General features: G+C 41.1%; 1 protein-coding gene across 1 annotated transcript in view; it reads right to left on the bottom strand.

The window, feature by feature from the left end:
• The window catches only part of EYS (EGF-like photoreceptor maintenance factor), a 923675-nt gene that overhangs the window by 396590 nt on the left and 507497 nt on the right, over positions 1-19588 (bottom strand). Inside the window, exons 30-31 of the mRNA XM_087776394.1 lie at positions 12943-13067; positions 2746-2870 (exon numbers count right to left, since the gene is read on the bottom strand). Coding sequence (XP_087632520.1) covers positions 2746-2870; positions 12943-13067 — 250 coding nt within the window. The remainder of the gene's footprint in view (positions 1-2745; positions 2871-12942; positions 13068-19588) is intronic.

Below are 19588 nucleotides of genomic sequence, written 5' to 3'. Positions count from 1 at the left end.
CCATCATCAATTTGAAATACTGAATGCTTTAAACTATCTGTAAAAATAAAATGCGTTTGTGTTATGTTCTCAAGAGGACAAATGTTAACTCTAGCACTGGCTGCTGTGTGAAGGAAAGAACTTGGGACAGCTCCCAGAATCAAATGATCCACTCCAATTAGTGTTTTATAATTTTCCTCATTTCCCCTCTGTTTTCTTCACAGAAGATACAATACTTGTGGAAGTCGGCCACATTAGTATTTGTACACTAGAGAACTGACCTGTGGTGAAATATGAATCCACTGCCACATTCAAACTGACCTTCATCCTCCCTCTATTACTTTATTTAGAGAAAATCTCTGCCTCCACACAATCCTTTCTGTGTGGATTTCTGTAGTGATATCTTAGATAAATAAAGAACCTACTGGTCTCAGAATGATGATTCTGCACTGTAATCAAATAGGGGAGGAACAATGGAGAAGCTGGTGGAAGTGGTAGTCTCTAAATCTAGAATGCAGGGGTATTCTACTTTTTTTCATTTAAGTTAACACCAGGAGTGAACCTTAGCCAAAAAAAACCCCAAACAAAAACCCAAAAACAAACCCAGGGATGCCTTCCCACTGCTGGTTTCAGATATAGTAAGTCCTTTGAGTCTAGGAAAAACTTATGGTTATATGGAGGTTAACGAGGTTACACTGAATCCTTTCTCCACATTTTGGATTGTGGCCAATACGGATGCAGACTCAGGGAACTCATAACCTCTTATTCTGGAAGTGGATGTTTCAGTTACCTATAAAGGTAATCCATAAAGGCTTTCATTATCTGGCACCATGTTTATACCACACAAAGAAGACAGCCCATTCCTCATTTACTACTAATGATGGAGCACTTGGTATTAAGTTTGATTAGAATTGCAAGTTCCACTCTGAATGTTTAGGGTGTGTATGTGAAGAAGGACTGAGAAATGTCCTGTGATAAGAGCTTTAACACAACAGTCTTCTGGTATTTTAGACTTGATCATATTATTGTCAAGACCTTGATCAGCCTCATGATTTTCTGCAATCCATCTCTGCAATCTCTTCCTTCACACTCACAGGTTTAGCTCCCTGTGCTCAAGGTCAGCGCTGATACAGTGCAGCTGTACAACCTCAGATCAGCCTGAGGTGAAAAGAGCTAAGCTGTGAGAAAGATGTGTGAGATGTGTCATCTGGTGAATTCATACCTGAGCTCAGAAGCTGCATTTAAGCTCAGGCCCTTGCCCTTGATCTTCGACTATAAAGCCAAAGCCTGCTACAGTAAAGCCAGTACTTTGTTGATCCTGACCTTGCCTTGCTGCCTTGACTTCCTGGCTTAACCTTAAATCTGCCTTGTGATCATGGATGGACTTCCTGGCAGCACCTGGACTTCCGGAAGAACTTTTTGGATGGTTACCATGATCACTGGTCTTGCTTTGCTATCCTTGTTCGAGTACTGTGGGACTCTAAGCCCTTGCCTGTAAGGTCATTTCCCCTCCATACCTTGCTGCTATCCTTGGCTCCTGGCCTGCCTTCCCTTGTGGAGCAGCCCAGTTGACACTTGTGCTCCTTGACATGTGCTAACATCCTCAGCTGTACTGGGGATCCCCTTGAGAGAATGGGCATGGGACAGAGATTAATATGGTGCCTGATGAAAACTGAAGACAGAAGTCTTTTTCACTTTTTAGAAAAACTTTTTTTTCCATTTTATTGCTTTGTTAGTTTTTCCCTCGTTGCCTGTAAATGAGAATATTCTGCTGTAGAAAGAAGCCCTGAAACTGGCTCATGTCTGAAAAGTTACTCATTTCTTTAACTTGGTTGCACAAAATTTATGAAGGTAAATCTGAATCTTACTTGCAATAATCTGTTCCTTCTATTTTACAGACATAAATACACCAAATAAATGGTACATAGATATTAAAATAAGCATCACTGTCACCATTTATAAAGAAAAGGGATTCAAATAACAATTTCAAGCTTGGAGTTGTAGAGATAAGAATCACTGAAGTAAGAAAAAAAAAATTAAAGAAACATGTACTCCTTTTTCTCCTTGTTACTAACCCTAAACTATTAAATGATACTATTATGTTAAACCTGAAGTGTGAATGAGGTAAAGCACAAGCTCAAATTGTAGGTACGAACTGCATGTCTTCACCTACAGAAAGAACTGGCATAAAAAGGTGGTGGCAGCATGGAAATTTCAGCCTTAGATGAATACAGCACTAGCATTTAGCCACCCTCAAAGGATTCTTTTGGTATGTTAAACAGAGAGAATAAAACATAGGACCGAAGCCCACAGGGTCGAGCATTCAAAGAAATTGTTTGATTTAGTTTCAGGGAACCTGTTCTCAAAATACCTGTTTGTATGCAATAGTTTCAAGTATGAGTTATCTTAGTATGGAAAAATATTAATTGGCATATGAAATAAAAATACTAATTGGTATATAAAAAATATTAATTGATGTTTAAAAATACTAATGTACTCTCATGACTGACAAAGCCATTATATATACTCACACTTTTCCACTTTTTGTGGATATTAAGTAACTATTTCTCTGGAATATTAGAGCTCCTGTTAGTAAAACAGACAAACAAAATAAACAAGGAAGAGTTACGAAAATATTGTGTTTTTCAGCAAGGCCAGGTTTTATCTGAGTGAGGTTAAAAAAGAAAGGGGTTCCATACAGTATCTTCTGGGCAACAACAAATAGTCAGGTTAAGGGAAAGAGAAGAAAGAATGTTAGCATCTCACCACAAATCCAGGCTTGCAAAAACAGGAATAACCAAAGCTGGGGTCCTTCTGAACACAGATGCCATGTATGCAGGGGTTGGATATGCACTCATCAACATCCAACTCACAATGGAGGCCTTCCCATCCTGTCAGGGAAAAAAAAACCAAAATCCAAAACCAAGACCCATTAAAATCTAAATCCATTTATCGAGTGTCAATCAAAAAAGCTATAGGTAACTATAATCAATCCTCACTTATATACAAATATATAACATAGGATGGGTATGAACTATTTTTGGCTGTGGTTTCTCAAAGTAGAAAAAAGAAAAGAAATAGTTTAACAACAAACAAACACAAGCCAAACTATATGGACTTTACAATTATACTCTACTGAATATCTGTTACGGAAGTTAATATTTGCCGACTTCTATTTCTGTAGAGACATAAGTAAGCAAATAAGAATAAAACCTGAATATATTCTTTCATTACTGAATTGGGTTGCCCTTCACCTACAGAATTATCTGTATTGTCATCTCTCTTGCGGCTAAGAACTGGTAAGGCTTAAATGGTCACTGAAAACCTCTTACCTCATTCCAGATCTGCATAGTGGATATTTAGCATATTTAAATTATTTTATTTTAATTATTTATTTATTTATTTATTTATTTTAATTATTATTATTTTAATTATTTTAATTATTTTAGCCATATTTTTTCCAAAATTTAAACTGAAGGAGTATAGAATTTCCTATCTTAATTTTTGACCTTTTTATCCTGTTCATTAAATTTGTGCATTGTTGCCACACTGGGGAAGGAAAACTGGAGGTTTAGATAGATGAAAATAGTCACAGTTACACAAAAGAAAATAAAGGGAAAAGGTTTGAAAGAGAAACTCTGAGACAGATTACTGTACCAGATCAATGTGGAGGACAATTTCTGAGCAAATACAGGTTTGCTTTTTAATACCATCAGAATACCATCTTCTTATACTTCAATACTCAGATTACTGGCATTTTGTTAACATGCATTTCTTACAAAAATCTCCTTTACAACTACGAGCACCCATAAATCAGAGGCCAAAATCGGATCTGGAAGCTGTTTTTTATACCATGTAATTTGCGTCTGTCTGGAACTTGCTCCTCGGAGGCTAAGCTGAACTGGAAGCAGCCCATTTGCTTGGTAAATACAAACCCAGAATTTTGTAAAATATGGCTAGCTATTGAAGAATACCAGACCTTCTGCCATGATACACCCATCGCCTATTACAGATTTGTTATCTCTCCAATTAAATTTTCCCATTTATAAACAAACAAATAAACTCCCACAGCCCCAAAAAAACCAGCAGTCTTCAGCTGATACAAATCTAGTTGCCCCTGTCCTGCATTTGCCTCAGAGCATGTGTCAAACGGACCTACCAGTTACATTCCAGTCCTGCTTTAGCTGCCTTGGTAGAGTTGCAGCCTGCCCAAGCTAAAGACCTCAGCTGTGATGCTGCTATTAGTTCCAACGGCTGCCATTAGTTCCAACGGCTGCCATTGTTGCTTTTGAGCTGTCTGAGATGCTGTTAGAATACAGTTTACAGCTCTCTGTGCCGCTTCTGCACCTGAACAGCCTGCAGCTGCAGCCACAGATCCTGAACATGCATCTGTTATTCTAAGGGGCCTGCTACTGGGACAATAGCTTACAAAATTCATGATTCATTACAGAATAGATTTGTCAGACCTAAGTAATTTCCCCTTTCTGGTATCACATCCTGTCACCACATGCTTCATTTTGTTCTCTGGAGGGTTTTGGAAAGCTGCAATCATCTGCCTCGTTCTTCTACTTCTGTCTTGCCACTATCCCTTTTCCATTTCATTAAATTACAACTGGGATCTGTTGCTGGATACCTCAGACTTTCTGCCTTGTGGAACATTCTTTCCCACAGTTGCCTTGACAGGCCCAAAAATACTCAGTCCCAACTCCGTATTTCTATAGGTGAAGAATAGCAGAGAAATCCAAGACCTATCATATGTGAACAGTAATAGCCTGCAACAAAAGCAGATTTGTTTCAAGCATTTCTATTTTCTGCCTCTGGGAGATATTTTCCTTTATCTTTTAATCTCCTTCTTCAGTTGTGCAACTTTCCAAAAAGCTATTCCTCCCAAAGGTTCCCCTGCCTCTCCAAATTCACTCCTTTTCTGAGTTGTAACCTTCTAATTTCTTCAGCTGTTTCAGAGACTCAAATAACATTTGAAAATACCACATCAATTAAAAAAAAAAGATATGTAACCATGCTGCATATACCTAATGCCTGTGGCTCCTTCACTGTGTCTTTTCCTGGTGGAGAAATAATGTAGAGATCTTTCACGCCTACTAATGAATGCTATTATTAAAAAAAAAAGTAAAAATAAAGCAGTTTACACTTGGGTTGGAAGGTGTTTAAAACATGTTAGCAGCAGGAGTGAGTTCCAAGGCCCCAGAGAAATTTCTTCTACTTACACCAAGCATTTCTATGTATAGTTGCATGGAAGCAGCAGTTACAGTCTGTGGCTGGCAAGCAATTTTTAAATGTCTATATTCAAATATATTTAAAGTATTACTAGCTTTAAAAATAAGGAGAATAATTTTGAACTTGATAATGTATTCTGTGTGAGGCAGTGTAATGATAAAAAATATATCTTTTAAGTTTTTAAGTCATCTATATTGGTGAAATGGTATACAGCCATATGCAGTGCCAGGTAGAGTGAGGGGATGTATCATAGAAATCATAGAAACATAGAATCGTTAAGGTTGGAAAAGACCCTTAAGATCATCGAGTCCAACCGTTAACCTATTACTGCCAAGTCCACCACTAAACCATGTCCTCGAGCACCACATCTACCCATCTTTGAAATACCTCCAGGGATGGAGACTCAACCACTTCCCTGGGCAGCCTGTTCCAATGCCTGACTGCCCTTTCGGTGAAGAAATTTTTCCTAATATCCAACCTAAACTTCCCCTTGCACAGCTTGAGGCCGTTTCCTCTTGTCCTATTGCTTGTTACGTGGGAGAAGAGACCGACCTCCACCTCGCTACAACCTCCTTTCAGGTAGTTGTAGAGAGTGATAAGGTCTCCCCTCAGCCTCCTCTTCTCCAAACTAAACAACTCCAGCTCCCTCAGCCGCTCCTCGTAAGACTTGTTCTCTAGACCCTTCACCAACTTCGTTGCCCTTCTCTGGACACGCTCCAGCACCTCGATGGCCTTCTTGTAGGGAGGGGCCCAAAACTGAACACAGTACTCGAGGTGCGGCCTCACCAGTGCTGAATGCAGGGGCACAATCACCTCTCTGGTCCTGCTGGCCACGCTATTCCTGATACAAGCCAGGATGCCATTGGCCCTCTTGGCCACCTGAGCACACTGCTGGCTCATGTTCAGCCAGCTGTCAACCAACACCCCCAGGTCCTTTTCTGCCAGGCAGCTCTCCAGCCACTCCTCCCCAAGCCTGTAGTGTTGCATGGGGTTGTTGTGACCCAAGTGCAGGACCCGGCACTGAGCCTTGTTGAACCTCATACAGTTGGCTCCGGCCCATCGATCCAGCCTGTCCAGGTCCCTGTGCAGGGCCTTCCTACCCTCCAGCAGATTGACACTTCCACCCAACTTGGTGTCATCTGCAAACTTACTGAGGGTGCACTCAATCCCCTCCTCCAGATCATCAGTAAAGATGTTGAACAGGACCAGCCCCAACACTGAGCCCTGGGGAACATCACTCATGACCGGCCGCCAGCTGGATTTGACTCCATTCACCACCACTCTCTGCGCTCAGCTGTCCAGCCAGTTTTTAACCCAGCGCAGAGTGCGCTTTTCCAAGCCGTGAGCAGCCAGCTTCTCCGGGAGAATGCTGTGGGAGACAGTGTCAAAGGCCTTACTAAAGTCCAAGTAGACAACATCCACAGCCTTCCCCTCATCCTCTAAGGGGGTCACCTTGTCATAGAAGGAGACCAAGTTAGTCAAGCAGGATCTCCCTTTCATAAATCCATGCTGGCTGAGCCTGAACCCTCGGTTGTCCCGCACATGCCGCATAATGGCACTCAGGATGATCTGCTCCATAACCTTCCCCGGCACCAAGGTCAGGCTGACAGGCCTGTCATTCCCCGGATCCTCCTTCCGACCCTTCTTGTAGATGGGCGTCACATTTGCTAACTTCCAGTCAGCTGGGACCTCCCCGGTTGACCAGGACTGCTGATAAATAATGGAGAGTGGCTTGGCAAGCTCCTCTGCCAGCTCCCTCAGTATCCTCGGGTGGATCCCATCTGGCCCCATGGACTTGTGCACATCCAGGTGGAGGAGCAGGTCAGTGACTGCCACCTCTTCGACAACCGGGGCTTCATTCTGCATCCTATCTCCATCTCCCAGCTCAGGGGCCTGAAAACCCTGAGGATGACCAGTCTGACTATTAAAGACTGAGGCAAAGAAGGCATTAAGTACCTCAGCCTTCTCCTCATCCTTCGTGGCAATGTTTCCCTCGACATCCAACAAAGGAGGGAGATTCTCCCTGGCCCTCCTTTTGTCGCTGATACATTTGTAGAAACATTTTTTGTTATCTTTAACGGTGGTGGCCAGTTTAAGTTCTAACTGGGCCTTCGCCTTTCTAATCTTCTCCCTGCATAACCTCACAACATCCTTGTAGTCTTCCTGAGTCACCTGCCCCTTCTTCCAAAGGCGGTAGGCTCTCCTTTTTTTCCTGAGTTCCAGCCAAAGCTCTCTGTTCAGCCAGGCTGGTCTTCTCTCCCGCCTGCTCGACTTACGGCACATGGGGACGGCCTGCTCCTGTCCCTTTAAGACTACCTCCTTGAATCATGTCCAGCCTTCCTGGACTCCTTTGCCCTTCAGGACTGCCTCCCAAGGGACTCTGTTAACCAGACTCCTAAACAATCCGAAGTCTGTACTTCTAAAGTTCAGCGTAGTGGCTTTGCTGACCCCCTTCCTTACTTCTCCAAGAATTGAAAACTCTATTGTTTCATGGTCGCTGTGCCCAAGACAGCCTCCAACCACCACATCACCCACTAGGCCCTCTCTGTTTGTAAACAGCAGGTCCAGCGGGGCACCTCCCCTGGTTGGCTCGCTTACCAGCTGCATCAGGAAGTTATCATCTTCCACACACTCCAGGAACCTCCAAGACTGTTTTCTCTCTGCTGTGTTGTATTTCCAGCAGATATCTGGTAAGTTGAAGTCTCCCACGAGAACAAGGGCTAGAGATTGTGAGACTTCAGCCAGCCGCTTGTAGAATACTTCATCTGTTGCCTCATCCTGGTTGGGTGGTCTATAACAGACTCCCACCAGGATATCTGCCTTATTAGCCTTCCCCCTGATCTTTACCCATAAGCACTCAACCTTATCATTACCTTCACTGAGCTCTAGACAACCAAAACACTCTCTGACGTACAAGGCTACCCCACCACCTCTCCTTCCTTGCCTATGCCTTCTAAAGAGAGAATATAGTTTTATCCACATGGAATTTCCATTGTTTAAGTGGCTGAGCGGAAAAAAGATACATAATACTGAAGATAGGTCATGACTCAGACTTTTAAGATCAGAAGGGACCGTTATGATCATGAATTCTGACCCTCTGTATAGCAAAGTCCAGAAATTTTTCACTCAGTGGTTCATACATCAGGAGTATAGTGTCTTTCTGGATTATTGAGTATCTCTTAGACATAAAAAAAAGTTGCTATAAAAATGTTAATCTGTCAGCAAGTTAGGCCTAAAATTAATTAGGCTCTAGTAAGCCAAAGATACTTCCATTTAAGTCTTACATATTAGAGTATCATTCCTCAGTACTGATTAAACAAATGAATAAATTGTCCATATTGACTCTCATTAAGCGTGCGTGCACATACACAGACACTGTTGCTTCGGTATCTTGCATACTTCTTTTTTTTTAAAATCTGTTACATATAGTTTTGTAAACTGCACTAGGGACACTTCAGAATGAAAAAAAATACGTAAAATAAAATCTGATTTTCATAGAATCATAGAATCATAGAATAGTTTGGGTTAGAAGGGACCTTAAAGATCATCTAGTTCCAACCCCCCCTGCCATGGGCAGGGACACCTTCCACTACACCAGGTTGATCAGAGCCCCATCCAACCTGGCCTTCAATGTTTCCACAGATGGGGCATCTACCACCTCGCTGGGCAACCTGTTCCGGTGCCTCACCACCCTCACAGTAAAGAACTTCTTCCTTACATCTAATCTAAATCCACCCTCTTTCAGTTTAAAGCCATTACCCCTTGTCCTATCACGACATGCCCTTGTAAAAAGTCCCTCTCCAGCTTTCTAGTAGGCCCCCTTCAGGTCCTGGAAGGCTGCTATAAAAGGTCTCCCTGGAGCCTTCTCTTCTCCAGGCTCAACAACCCCTGCTCTCTCAGCCTGTCTTCATAGGAGAGGTGCTCCAGCCCTCTGATCATCTTCGTGGCCCTCCTCTGCACTCACTCCAACAGACCCATGTCCTTCTTATGTTGGGGCCTCAGAGCTGAACACAGTACTCCAGGTAGAGTCTCACGAGAGCAGAGTAGAGGGGGAGAATCACCTCCCTCAACCTGTTGGCCACACTTCTTTTGATGCAGCCCAGGATATGGTTGGCCTTCTGGGATGCAAGCGCACATTACCGGGTCATGTTGAGCTTTTCATCAACCAACACCCCCAAGTCCTTCTCCTCAGAGCTGCTCTCAACCTATTCTCCGCCCAGCCTGTATTTGTGCTTGGGATTGCCCCAACCCATGTGCAGGACCTTGCACTTGGCCTTGTTGAACTTCATGAGGTTCGCACAGGCCCACCTCTCCAGCCTGTCAGGGTCCCTCTGGAAGGCATCCCTTCCCTCTAGCGTGTCGACCGCACCACACAGCCTGGTGTCATTGGCAAACTTGCTGAGGGTGCACTCAATCCCATTGTCCATGTTGCCAACAAAGATGTTAAACAGCACCAGTCCCAATACCGACCCCTGAGGAATGCCACTCATCACTCATCTCCCATTGGACATCAAGCTGTTGACCACAACTCTTTGAGTGTGACCATACAGCCAATTCCTTATCTACCAAGTGGTCCATCCGCCAAACCCATGTCTCTTCAATTTAGAGACAAGGATGTCATGCAGGACAGTGTCAAATGCTTTGCACAAATCCAGGTAGATGACGTCAGTTGCTCTTCCCTTATCTATCAATGCTGTAACCCTATCATAGAAGGCCACCAAATTTGTCAGGCACTATTTGCCCTTAGTGAAGCCATGTTGGCTGTCACCAATTACCTCCTTATTTTCCATGTGCCTTAGCACAGTTTCCAGGAGGATCTGCTCCATGATCTTGCCCAGCACAGAGGTGAGACTGACTGGCCTGTAGTTCCCTGGGTCTTCCTTTTTTCTCTTTTTAAAAATGGGGGTTATGTTTCCCCTTTTCCAGTCCGTGGGAACTTCACCAGACTGCCACGACTTCCCAAATATGATGGACAGTAGCTTAGCGACTTCATCCACCAGTTCCCTCAGGATCCACGGATGCATCTCATCAGGTCCCATGGACTCGTGCACCTTCAGGTTCCTTAGACAGTCTCAAACCTGATCTTCTCTTACAGTGGGTGGTTCTTCATTCTCCCAGTCTCTGCCTTTACAGTCGGCAACTTGGGTGGTGTGGCTAGAGCACTTGCCAGTGAAGACAGAGGCAAAAAAGTTGTTAAGCACCTCAGCGTTCTCCATATCCTGGGTAACCAGGTCTCCTGTTTCCTTCTGGAGAGGGCCCACATTTTTCCTAGTCTTCCTTTTATCATCAATGTACCTATAGAAGCTTTTTTTGTTGCCCTTGATGTGCCTGGACAGATTTAATTCTGTCAGGGCTTTAGCTTTCCTAACCTGATCCCTGGCTGCTTGGACAATTTCTCTGTATTCCTCCCAGGCTACCTGTCCTTGCTTCCACCCTCTGTAGGCTTCTTTTTTGTGTTTGAGTTTGTCCAGGAGCTCCTTGTTCATCCATGCAGGCCTCCTGGTGTTTTTGCCTGACTTCCTCTTTGTTGGGATGCATTGCTCCTGAGCTTGGAGCAGGTGATCCTTGAATATTAGGCCCCTCTTCCCTCCAGGGCTTTATCCCATGGTACTCTACCAAGCAGATCCCTGAAGAGGCGAAAGTCTGCTCTCCTGAAGTCCAGGGTAGCGAGCTTGCTGTGCACCCTCCTCAGTGCCCTAAGGATCTTGAACTCCACCATTTCATGGCCACTGCAGCCAAGGCTACCCTTGAGCTTCACATTCCCTACCAGCCCCTCCTTGTTGGTGAGAACAAGGTCCAGCATAGCACCTCTCCTCTTTGGCTCCTCTATCACTTGGAGAAGGAAGTTATCATCAATGCACTCCAGGAATCTCCTGGATTGCTTATGCAATGTGTGGGATTGCTGTGTTGTCCCTCCAACAGATATCAGGGTGGCTGAACTTCACCACGAGAACCAGCGTTTGTGAATGTGAGGCTGCTCCTGTCTCTCTACAGAGGGCCTCATCTGCTTGGTCTTCCTGGTCTGGTGGCCTGTAGCAGACCCCCACTATAATGTCACCTGTCCCTGCCCTCCCTTTAATCCTGACCCATAAGCTCTCGGTCAGCTCCTCATCCATCCCCAGGAGGAGCTCCATGTACTCCAGCTGGCCATTGACATAGAGAGCAACACTCCCTCCTCATCTCTCCTGCCTGTCTTTCCTGAAGAGACTGTATCCTTCCATTCCAACACTCCAGTCATAGGAGCCATCCCACCATGTCTCTGTGATGCCAGTAAGATCATAGCCCTGCAGGCGGGCACGTTTCTAACTCCTCTTGTTTATTCCCCACGCTACGTGCATTTGCACAGAGGAATTTAAGTTGGGCTCCCAATGAAGCTGACTTACTGGCTGGAGCGGCTGGAATTCCTTTGTGCTGCTTTTCAGGTGCTCTCCTGCTGACCTGTGATCTTTCTCCAGGCTCTGGGCATCTATTGCTAGAACTGGCATCAAACTGGTAGGAGAGGGATGGATTGAGGTTCCCCTCCGCCAGCAACTTTAGTTTATTTTATTAATATTCAATTCCTTGTATGTTTTCTTTTTAATGAAGAACAAGCATGGATATATATCTATGTAAAAATTATATGAACAGATTGCTAGAAAGTCTGTAGAAAAGTTGTGTGTAATACATATATGGTCATGACATCAGGAGAGTTTAGCAAGATCTTATTGCTTGTAAATGGAAACCAACAAGGCAAAAATACCTCATTACAAAGAGAATAAGCAGATCAGATGTATGAAGATATCATGGGTGAATAGAATATTTATCTTCCAGAATATAGTTAAATAATCTCTAAAATAATCACTAAGAAACCTTGGATGAGTACCATCAAAGAAAGTACTCAGCCGTGCAGGTCAGTACAATAGGAAACAATAGACTTAAACTGAAAAATTAAAGTTTCAGGAGGTAGCTATTAGTGTAATTCTTAAATTATGAGTAACTGAATTATGGAGCAGTATGCTTCAAGGCAGTTACTTATACCTTACTTAGGTTGACAAAAGGCCCTTTGTTAATAGACATGACAGGAGATGGTGAGTAGTCCCGAATGGATTAAATTTGTGATTGCGTGGCAATGCGGGCTGATTGTGACCTTTGCTTTTGTATAAATACTAAACCCCTTATACTTTCCTAAGTCACAAGACCTGTTTAAGTTGATCTATGTTAGCATAAGAAAACAGCTCCCGCTTTTTTTAGAAAGTCCTTGCTTTCATTCTACTTATGATTTTTCAGAAAATTTCTTTTCATCCCAGCCAGCAGACCTAAGCATGGCTATGTGTGACAACAACAGTAACAACAACAATAATAATAAATGTTAGTTCAAATGTTCAGAATTTCTTTTACATCAATCTTAATCTGTAGCTAGTTAAATTATCTAGTCACTATACAGGGCCTACTTGACTGTTTGTCAGTAAGTTACATTAGTAAAGATCACACGTAATAAACCTAGCTCTAGATAATTCTTCAGACTCACTTAATGAACTGGGTTTAGTTTTAAGTCTTTCTAACATGGTTATTAGACTAGTTAATTCTCTTTTGATTTCATTCAAAAAGCTTGTCAAAGAGATAGTTAATCTTTTTGTACATTATAGGTTATATACAAAGAGCTTGCTATAATTTACCAGTTTTCTCAGTAGTAACACTGGCAATTCAAAACCATCATTGTTTAAGATTGTTCTGTCAGACGTCAGTTACCTTGTTGACATTTACAAGTGTATCCATTGATATGATCTTCACAGGTTGAGCCATGTAGACAAGGTGATGAATTACACTCATTAACTTCTGTTTCACAAAACTGTCCTGAAAATCCAGCAAGACACCTGAAGCAAACAACATTCCAAAGTGTTATACTATGCATAACCATTATATAAAATATACTTTGTGCAGAAACAATTTGTATAAAGTATGTGCATTAACAAGACACAATCTCATATATTCCTTTCAGTTTTAAGGAGTATTTTACTGGAACTCTTCCAAGTTTCGCATTGCAATCCATGGCGATCTTTTAGGCAATTTGTGACGGCAAAACCCATCCACAAATTTCACATCTGGATCATAATCAAACCTAACAGTCTCAATTACAGTTTACTGGTTCTAGCAAGGTGAGTAGAAACCTTTCTTAATGTACTCTTGGGAGACTGTTTGTCTACTAAAATAGTTTATTTAGCTAAGTAACTGCAGTCTATGTTTGGAAAACTGCCTGTTGAGAAACATTGCATCATTAAATGTAACTACAGCATAAAAGCTAACCTTCAGGGACCATGCTTTCATTATCATTCTAATTATCAAATATTAGTCATCTTGAAAAAACTCTTCTGTATTTTTCTCGTTGTAAATCCTATGTGATCATTAATACCAAAATATTTCCATATGATTCGTATAACTATACAACTGACCCAAACAGACTCAGAAGACCTCTAATGAAGCTCCGAAATCTTACTAATCTCATTATTGAGACACATCCCTGCATACATACACACAGCTTTACAGATATACTCAAATACATTCTGCAAAACAGAGCCCCATAATGGTATTTACAACATTTACTCTTTTGTGATGTGTTGTACATGGATGTATTTCACATGAGGCACTGCATTCAAAAACTCCTGTTAGCAACCGCGTGGTGCACATCTTTTATGTTGTCTTGGCTTTAATGAAGAGCATAAAACTTTGTGCCTTACTTAGAGGAAGATAAGTACATTGAAAAATTACCTTTGAGAAAATAAGAATAGTCATGTCACCTACTCTTCAAGGTGCTATATTGTGTGAATACAAAACACATCATTAGAATGAAGTATCTGCAGTGTCTACCTTAGCTTTCCAGATCCTGAAGCAAAAGAGGAGGATGGACCACAGAACAGGTATGTATAACACTTCCTGAAGGATCATTACAGTATGTATTGGTAATTATGTTTTGTTTTATTTCTGCCTTGACTATTAGAACATATTTTTTTCATTTTATATGGAATACACTCTGGGTAATGGGAATTTGGAATCTACCAAGCCAATGACAGCAGAACAGCTTTACCAAAGTCTACATCAACTACAGATGACAGTGATGGCATACTGCTTGGAAAACGTACAAACTCATGCAGACATTACTATTTTTCAAATATCTAATGATAATGTGTGAGAGAAAAAACATGGATAAGACTTAATGAGCAAGCCGTAAGGCCACCTGTATAGGTCTTTGGCCACAAAACATTAAGCAAAATCTTCTGAGAAGATATAGTTTGGCCTATTGGCAAATGTCAAAGCCTAGGATTTAGAACCAGATTCATCCCACCTAACTGTAATAACCCTAGGACTCTCCTATGCTCAGTGGAATAAGGGTTGCAGAGGATGATTCTGTTCAATGAAAGCTTAAATAATTTTCTGCAGATACCTTTGCCTTTCTACTGGCTACACAGCATATTAAAAAAAAAGAAAAGAAAAAAAATATTGAAGGGAGAGACTTCACCCAGATATGGGAAGGAGGACCAGAAGGATGAATGCCTATAAAACAATGGAGAGAATATGCTACTGGGAAAAAAGGCAACTAGACACAGGCAATACTGTGACAGTTTAAAATTTGTTCAACTTTATACTTTGGTGTGCTTATAGGCATTTCACTTAAAAAAAAAAAAAAAAAGCAGTTACAACATAAACTGGAATAAATATGCATTTATTATGTAAAAATTCTGGACAGAATAACTATACCTATGTGAATCTAAGGTGAGTGGGCTTGATGTTTTAGTCTGTAAAACTCAAACACTGAAGAAAACCTTAAAGCTTTTGAAGAGTTTTTTAAGAACTCTCCTGTTGGCAGCTTCAAGTGGGCACATTTTTATACGTGATGTGTATACTTGCTGAAGAGTAGAACCCAGTAAAGACAAGAGCAGTTTACAGAGTTACTGTCGTCATAACTAGTCAGAGCAAGAATGACTAGCAGAGCAGGTTGATGTAATGCCAGTGGAGAGAATCGATAGAATGGAATCAGCTTTATATCACAGGATACAGCTTGGATGAGGTTTGGATGATTTTCTACTCAGCAAGGCTTGAGACTTCAGAGAATCAAGGCTCTACAAAGCCTTGAGACTTCAGAGACACAAACTATATAGCCACAGGCCTAACTCTATAGACACTGAAGTAGAAAAATGGAGCTGGAACATTAAATATATATATATATGTATAAATGCTTGGTAAAATAATCTATTTTGTACTGAAAACATTCCAAATATTTATTAAGTGTATAATATCATATAGAGTGATGGTGGCATCACCAAAAAAGAAAAGTTATAAAAAATATGACTTTGCCTTCAAATTGAAATTTAGGTAGAAAACATAAACCCATGAAAGCACTTAGATATCCAGTAAATCAAATCCCACATACATCAATTTGCACAAGGTACTCTTTTTCCTAAGTGTCCTGGTTTTGGCTGGGATAGAGTTAATTTTCTTCCTAGTAGCTGGTATAGTGCTGTGGTTTGGATTAATGTTGATAACACACTGATGTTTTAGTTGTTGCTAAGCAGTGCTTACACTGGGCAAGGACTTTTCAGCTTCCCATGCTCTGCCAGGTGCACAAGAAGCTGGGAGGGGGCACAGCCAGGACAGCTGACCCAGACTGGCCAAAGGACTATTCCATACCATATGATGTCATGCGCAGCATATAAACTGGGGGGAGCTGGCCGGGTGCAGCGATCGCTGCTTGGGAACAGGCTGGGCGTTGCTTGGCAGGTAGTGAGCAGTTGCATCCCTTGTTTTTCCTAGGTTTTGTTCCTCTCTTCGTTGTTTTCACTACAATTATTATTATTATTATAATTATAATTATAATTATAATTATAATTATAATTATTATTATTATTATTATTATTATTATTATTATTATTATTATTATAATATTTCAATTATTAAACTGTTCTTATCTCAACCTACAAGTTTTCTTACTTTTGCCCTTCCGATTCTCTCCCCCATCGCATAGGGACGGGGAGCGAGCAGCTGTGTTGGTGCTTGGTTGCTGTCTGGGGTTCAACCACAACACCAAGTCAAACAATTATTCAACTTAAAGAATATTTAAGAATATTGCAAGTATTTCACATACTCATGACCACATCAGTTTCTTTCGTAAACACTACAATACCACAGTGTTCAGTTTGCTTGTGTTCAGATAGCATAATTAGATATAAATTACGCTTCATGACTGAAGAGGTAGGCACTCTATTAACTAAATGATTCTGAGAAACTATGAAACAACTAGCAGTAACCATGTTACTGGGTAAGTGTTTGCAAGTCATAAAACACCACCTTAATATCAGCGGCTTTCCCAAATTTCCCAAAATTGCAATAAATTGTATGCTTTATTAAGAGTGTTAATAAAGTTAACACTTCTTAGGATATGACAAGCACTTCGATAATTTCTTAAATTTTTGGTCGCTCTCACCTTCCTTCATTCCTTCTCCTTTTTTTATAAATTTATATCTCTCTTCTGCCTCTCCACATTCTTATCTCCCATCTGTCATTTCTTTTTGAGCATTAGGAGGAACAAAAAAAATAGAATTTAAATACAACTGACATTAAAAAGTGTAAGTAGATATGGAAAACAGTTCTTGTGCTATAAATGGCAATAAACCTAACTCAAATACTTTGGAACACATTTGTATGTGGTGCTTCGGATATGATCATTCTGCAAATGAAAAACAGGGGCTTTTACATAGCTTTCATACCAATGTATGACCACTGAAAATCTTGTACATTGATTACCATTTAATAAAAAACAGTTTATGCCTTTATACGTAAATGCATATCTAGGTTTAGCAGCAAATAACTCTTAGAGCTTATCTGATAAAGAAAGCTAATACATTGTGAAGCCTGAGCTTTTAAACTTACAAAGGTATCAATAGAAGATCAGTACTTCAGTACTGAAAGGCAGCAAAAAAATACTGCTCATTTTCTGTAAGAATAATGCATTCACTATTTAATTATGACCACTTTATAGAGATGACGGCAAAGATTTTCCTCTTTTCTATCATTCTCTACAGCTTTTTTCTCTCATATAAAATGCTGAGATAACGTGGTGCAAATATAGACCCTTTTCTGTTGTACCTTTATATCAATCATTATCAGGAGTGATCATCTTAATTTGGGCATATGCCAATGCAACAGCTGAACAAAAGACTGAAAAGATTCTATTGAATAGCATAGATTTGAAACAGAAGAATGTAACTTTAGTACTTTTACACTGTAGTAAAGAACAGAGATGGGAATAAGCATCTCGGCAAAATGCTTAGCTGAGGATTAGTGTGGTGTGGAAGACAACGGTTCATTTCCTTCTCCCAGAAAAAACACAGCCAACTAGTCACCATTAAATCTCCTATGTATCTGTAGGAGACAGTTCTTTGCAGTTTTCAGCCTGCATCTGACATTAAATGCAAATTGTGATGTAACAATACTTACAAACTTTCAGTTTTGCCATCTTTCCTCTCTCCATTAATGTCAGCTCGAATGGAAACTCTGTCTTCTACAATGAATGTAGGAGTTTATTAAGATGACCTTGAAGGTCCTGTAGGAAGCTAATGGGCATTTGCCCCGGTTATGACAAACACTGTTTCAGTAGCACCTATATTAAGTAGCACAATGAAGAACAGAAGTGAAAGGAAGAGGCATACGTGCCTCTAAGTGTCTAAACTGCCTTTTAAATATATACACAGGTTTAGAATCAGTGGCCAGTTTCACCACCCATCTGGTAAGACCTATCTTATATCTAAATTAATCCCAAGCCATCTAGGAAACCTGTGAGTCAAAATGATCCTGAAGTGTGACTGTAACATCTTAGGTACTTCAAAGCTGAAATTCCTAAATCAGGAACAAAGTCCACTGATCATTTTAAAGGTGCTTCCTCTTTATGCTTGCCCTTTGGGCTATTGGCTGAGATGAACACAGAAAAGATAGATAGATAATGAGTAAGACATGACTTTGCTTGTCAAGAATTACTTTACTGAATATAAGTGTTGAGAGACATCAGGTGGGACATTTGAGAGAGAGCAAGCATACTAACAGAACAAGAGGCTGGGAACACTTAGGGTAGGGAAATACAGGCTGAGCAAAGACCCAAACACCAGTGGTCTTGGAAGACGAGACAGTCACTCAAGAAACAGAAAAGGGAAGTAAAGTTTAAAAAGTAAAGTATGGTTTTTAAAATCGTATTTTTGGGACAAAAGGAAAATGCTATCAAGGAACAGGAAGAATAGAAGGGTCACGCCATGCCCTTTCAGTGATGAAGTTGCCATGGCACTGCTCATCCGGAGGTAGGAAGAGCTACTGCCCTAATGATGCTGCATTAGGGCAATTGCTATTTTCATACCCCTTTCATCTGAAAGTCTAAAAAGCAACAGCTCTGGGACAAAGACTGTGCTTGTAAAAGACCAGTTTCCTCATCCTCAGTGTCAGTCTTCAGTCCTTCCAGTAACTACTGCTAGTCCACCTCAGATTTCCTCTTCCTTGCCTGTATCCCTACATCTCTGCTCGGTGTTGGGAGTGATAAAGCAGAGATACTTCCAGGCCTGTTCTTCTAAAGAAGTCATGCCTCTATCACAGTTCAGTTTTCAAATTCGGCTTCCAGTGAGATGTTCAGTTTGAGAGGTTCATTAGTTACCAGCAGATGATTCCATAACACGATTGTTTCATGCTCACCATCCCCCAAAATGCTGAGATAACAGAGATTGTCATGTTATGCCTTGATGACACTGAAGATTGTTTTGCTCATAGAGCTAGTTGGCAAAAAAATTCGAAGGTTTGTATCTTTCACTCGTACTTGATGTCACAAGTGGTTGCAGATATCTGGGAAGATTCAGTCATTGGAAAGCAGCAAGAAATCTCTGCTGCCTGGGTCCTGAATAACAAGGTTATGTTGGGAAGATTTATTTTGTCAGATCCAGCACTCTAGCTTTATTAAGATGATTTTCACTATGGTTTTCATTATGATTCACTATGGGTTGATAGAAGGGGCTCTTTGTTCTTGCCTCACAGGGCTTTGTGGTACTTTGATTCAGTAACAGTAGAGGGAATAGTTATGCACTGAAGGTCTTTTTGCAAAAAGCAGCTAGGACATTTAAACTGAGTGAGCGAGGCATTAGACAGAATCAGGGAACAGGCAGGAAAGGGAATGGAGAATGGGCCTGTAATGGACTCAGTATAAAAGCAATTTGCAAGCTTGAAGCTGGCCTAGCTACACAGTTCAGGCTAAAAGAAAGAAGACTCATTCAGGATGAGGGCTTAGCTGTCTAAGGGGCTGCCCATTAATATAATGAAGAATTGACCTTTTAACCTAAGACAGTTGTATAGATACAGAAAGACAGTGGAG

The sequence above is a fragment of the Nipponia nippon genome, unplaced genomic scaffold (genome assembly GCF_047370975.1).
Source record: "Nipponia nippon isolate SJK-2023a ecotype South Korea unplaced genomic scaffold, ASM4737097v1 scaffold_4, whole genome shotgun sequence".
Classification (NCBI taxonomy): domain Eukaryota; kingdom Metazoa; phylum Chordata; class Aves; order Pelecaniformes; family Threskiornithidae; genus Nipponia; species Nipponia nippon.
This window is presented reverse-complemented; position numbering and strand designations above follow the sequence as displayed.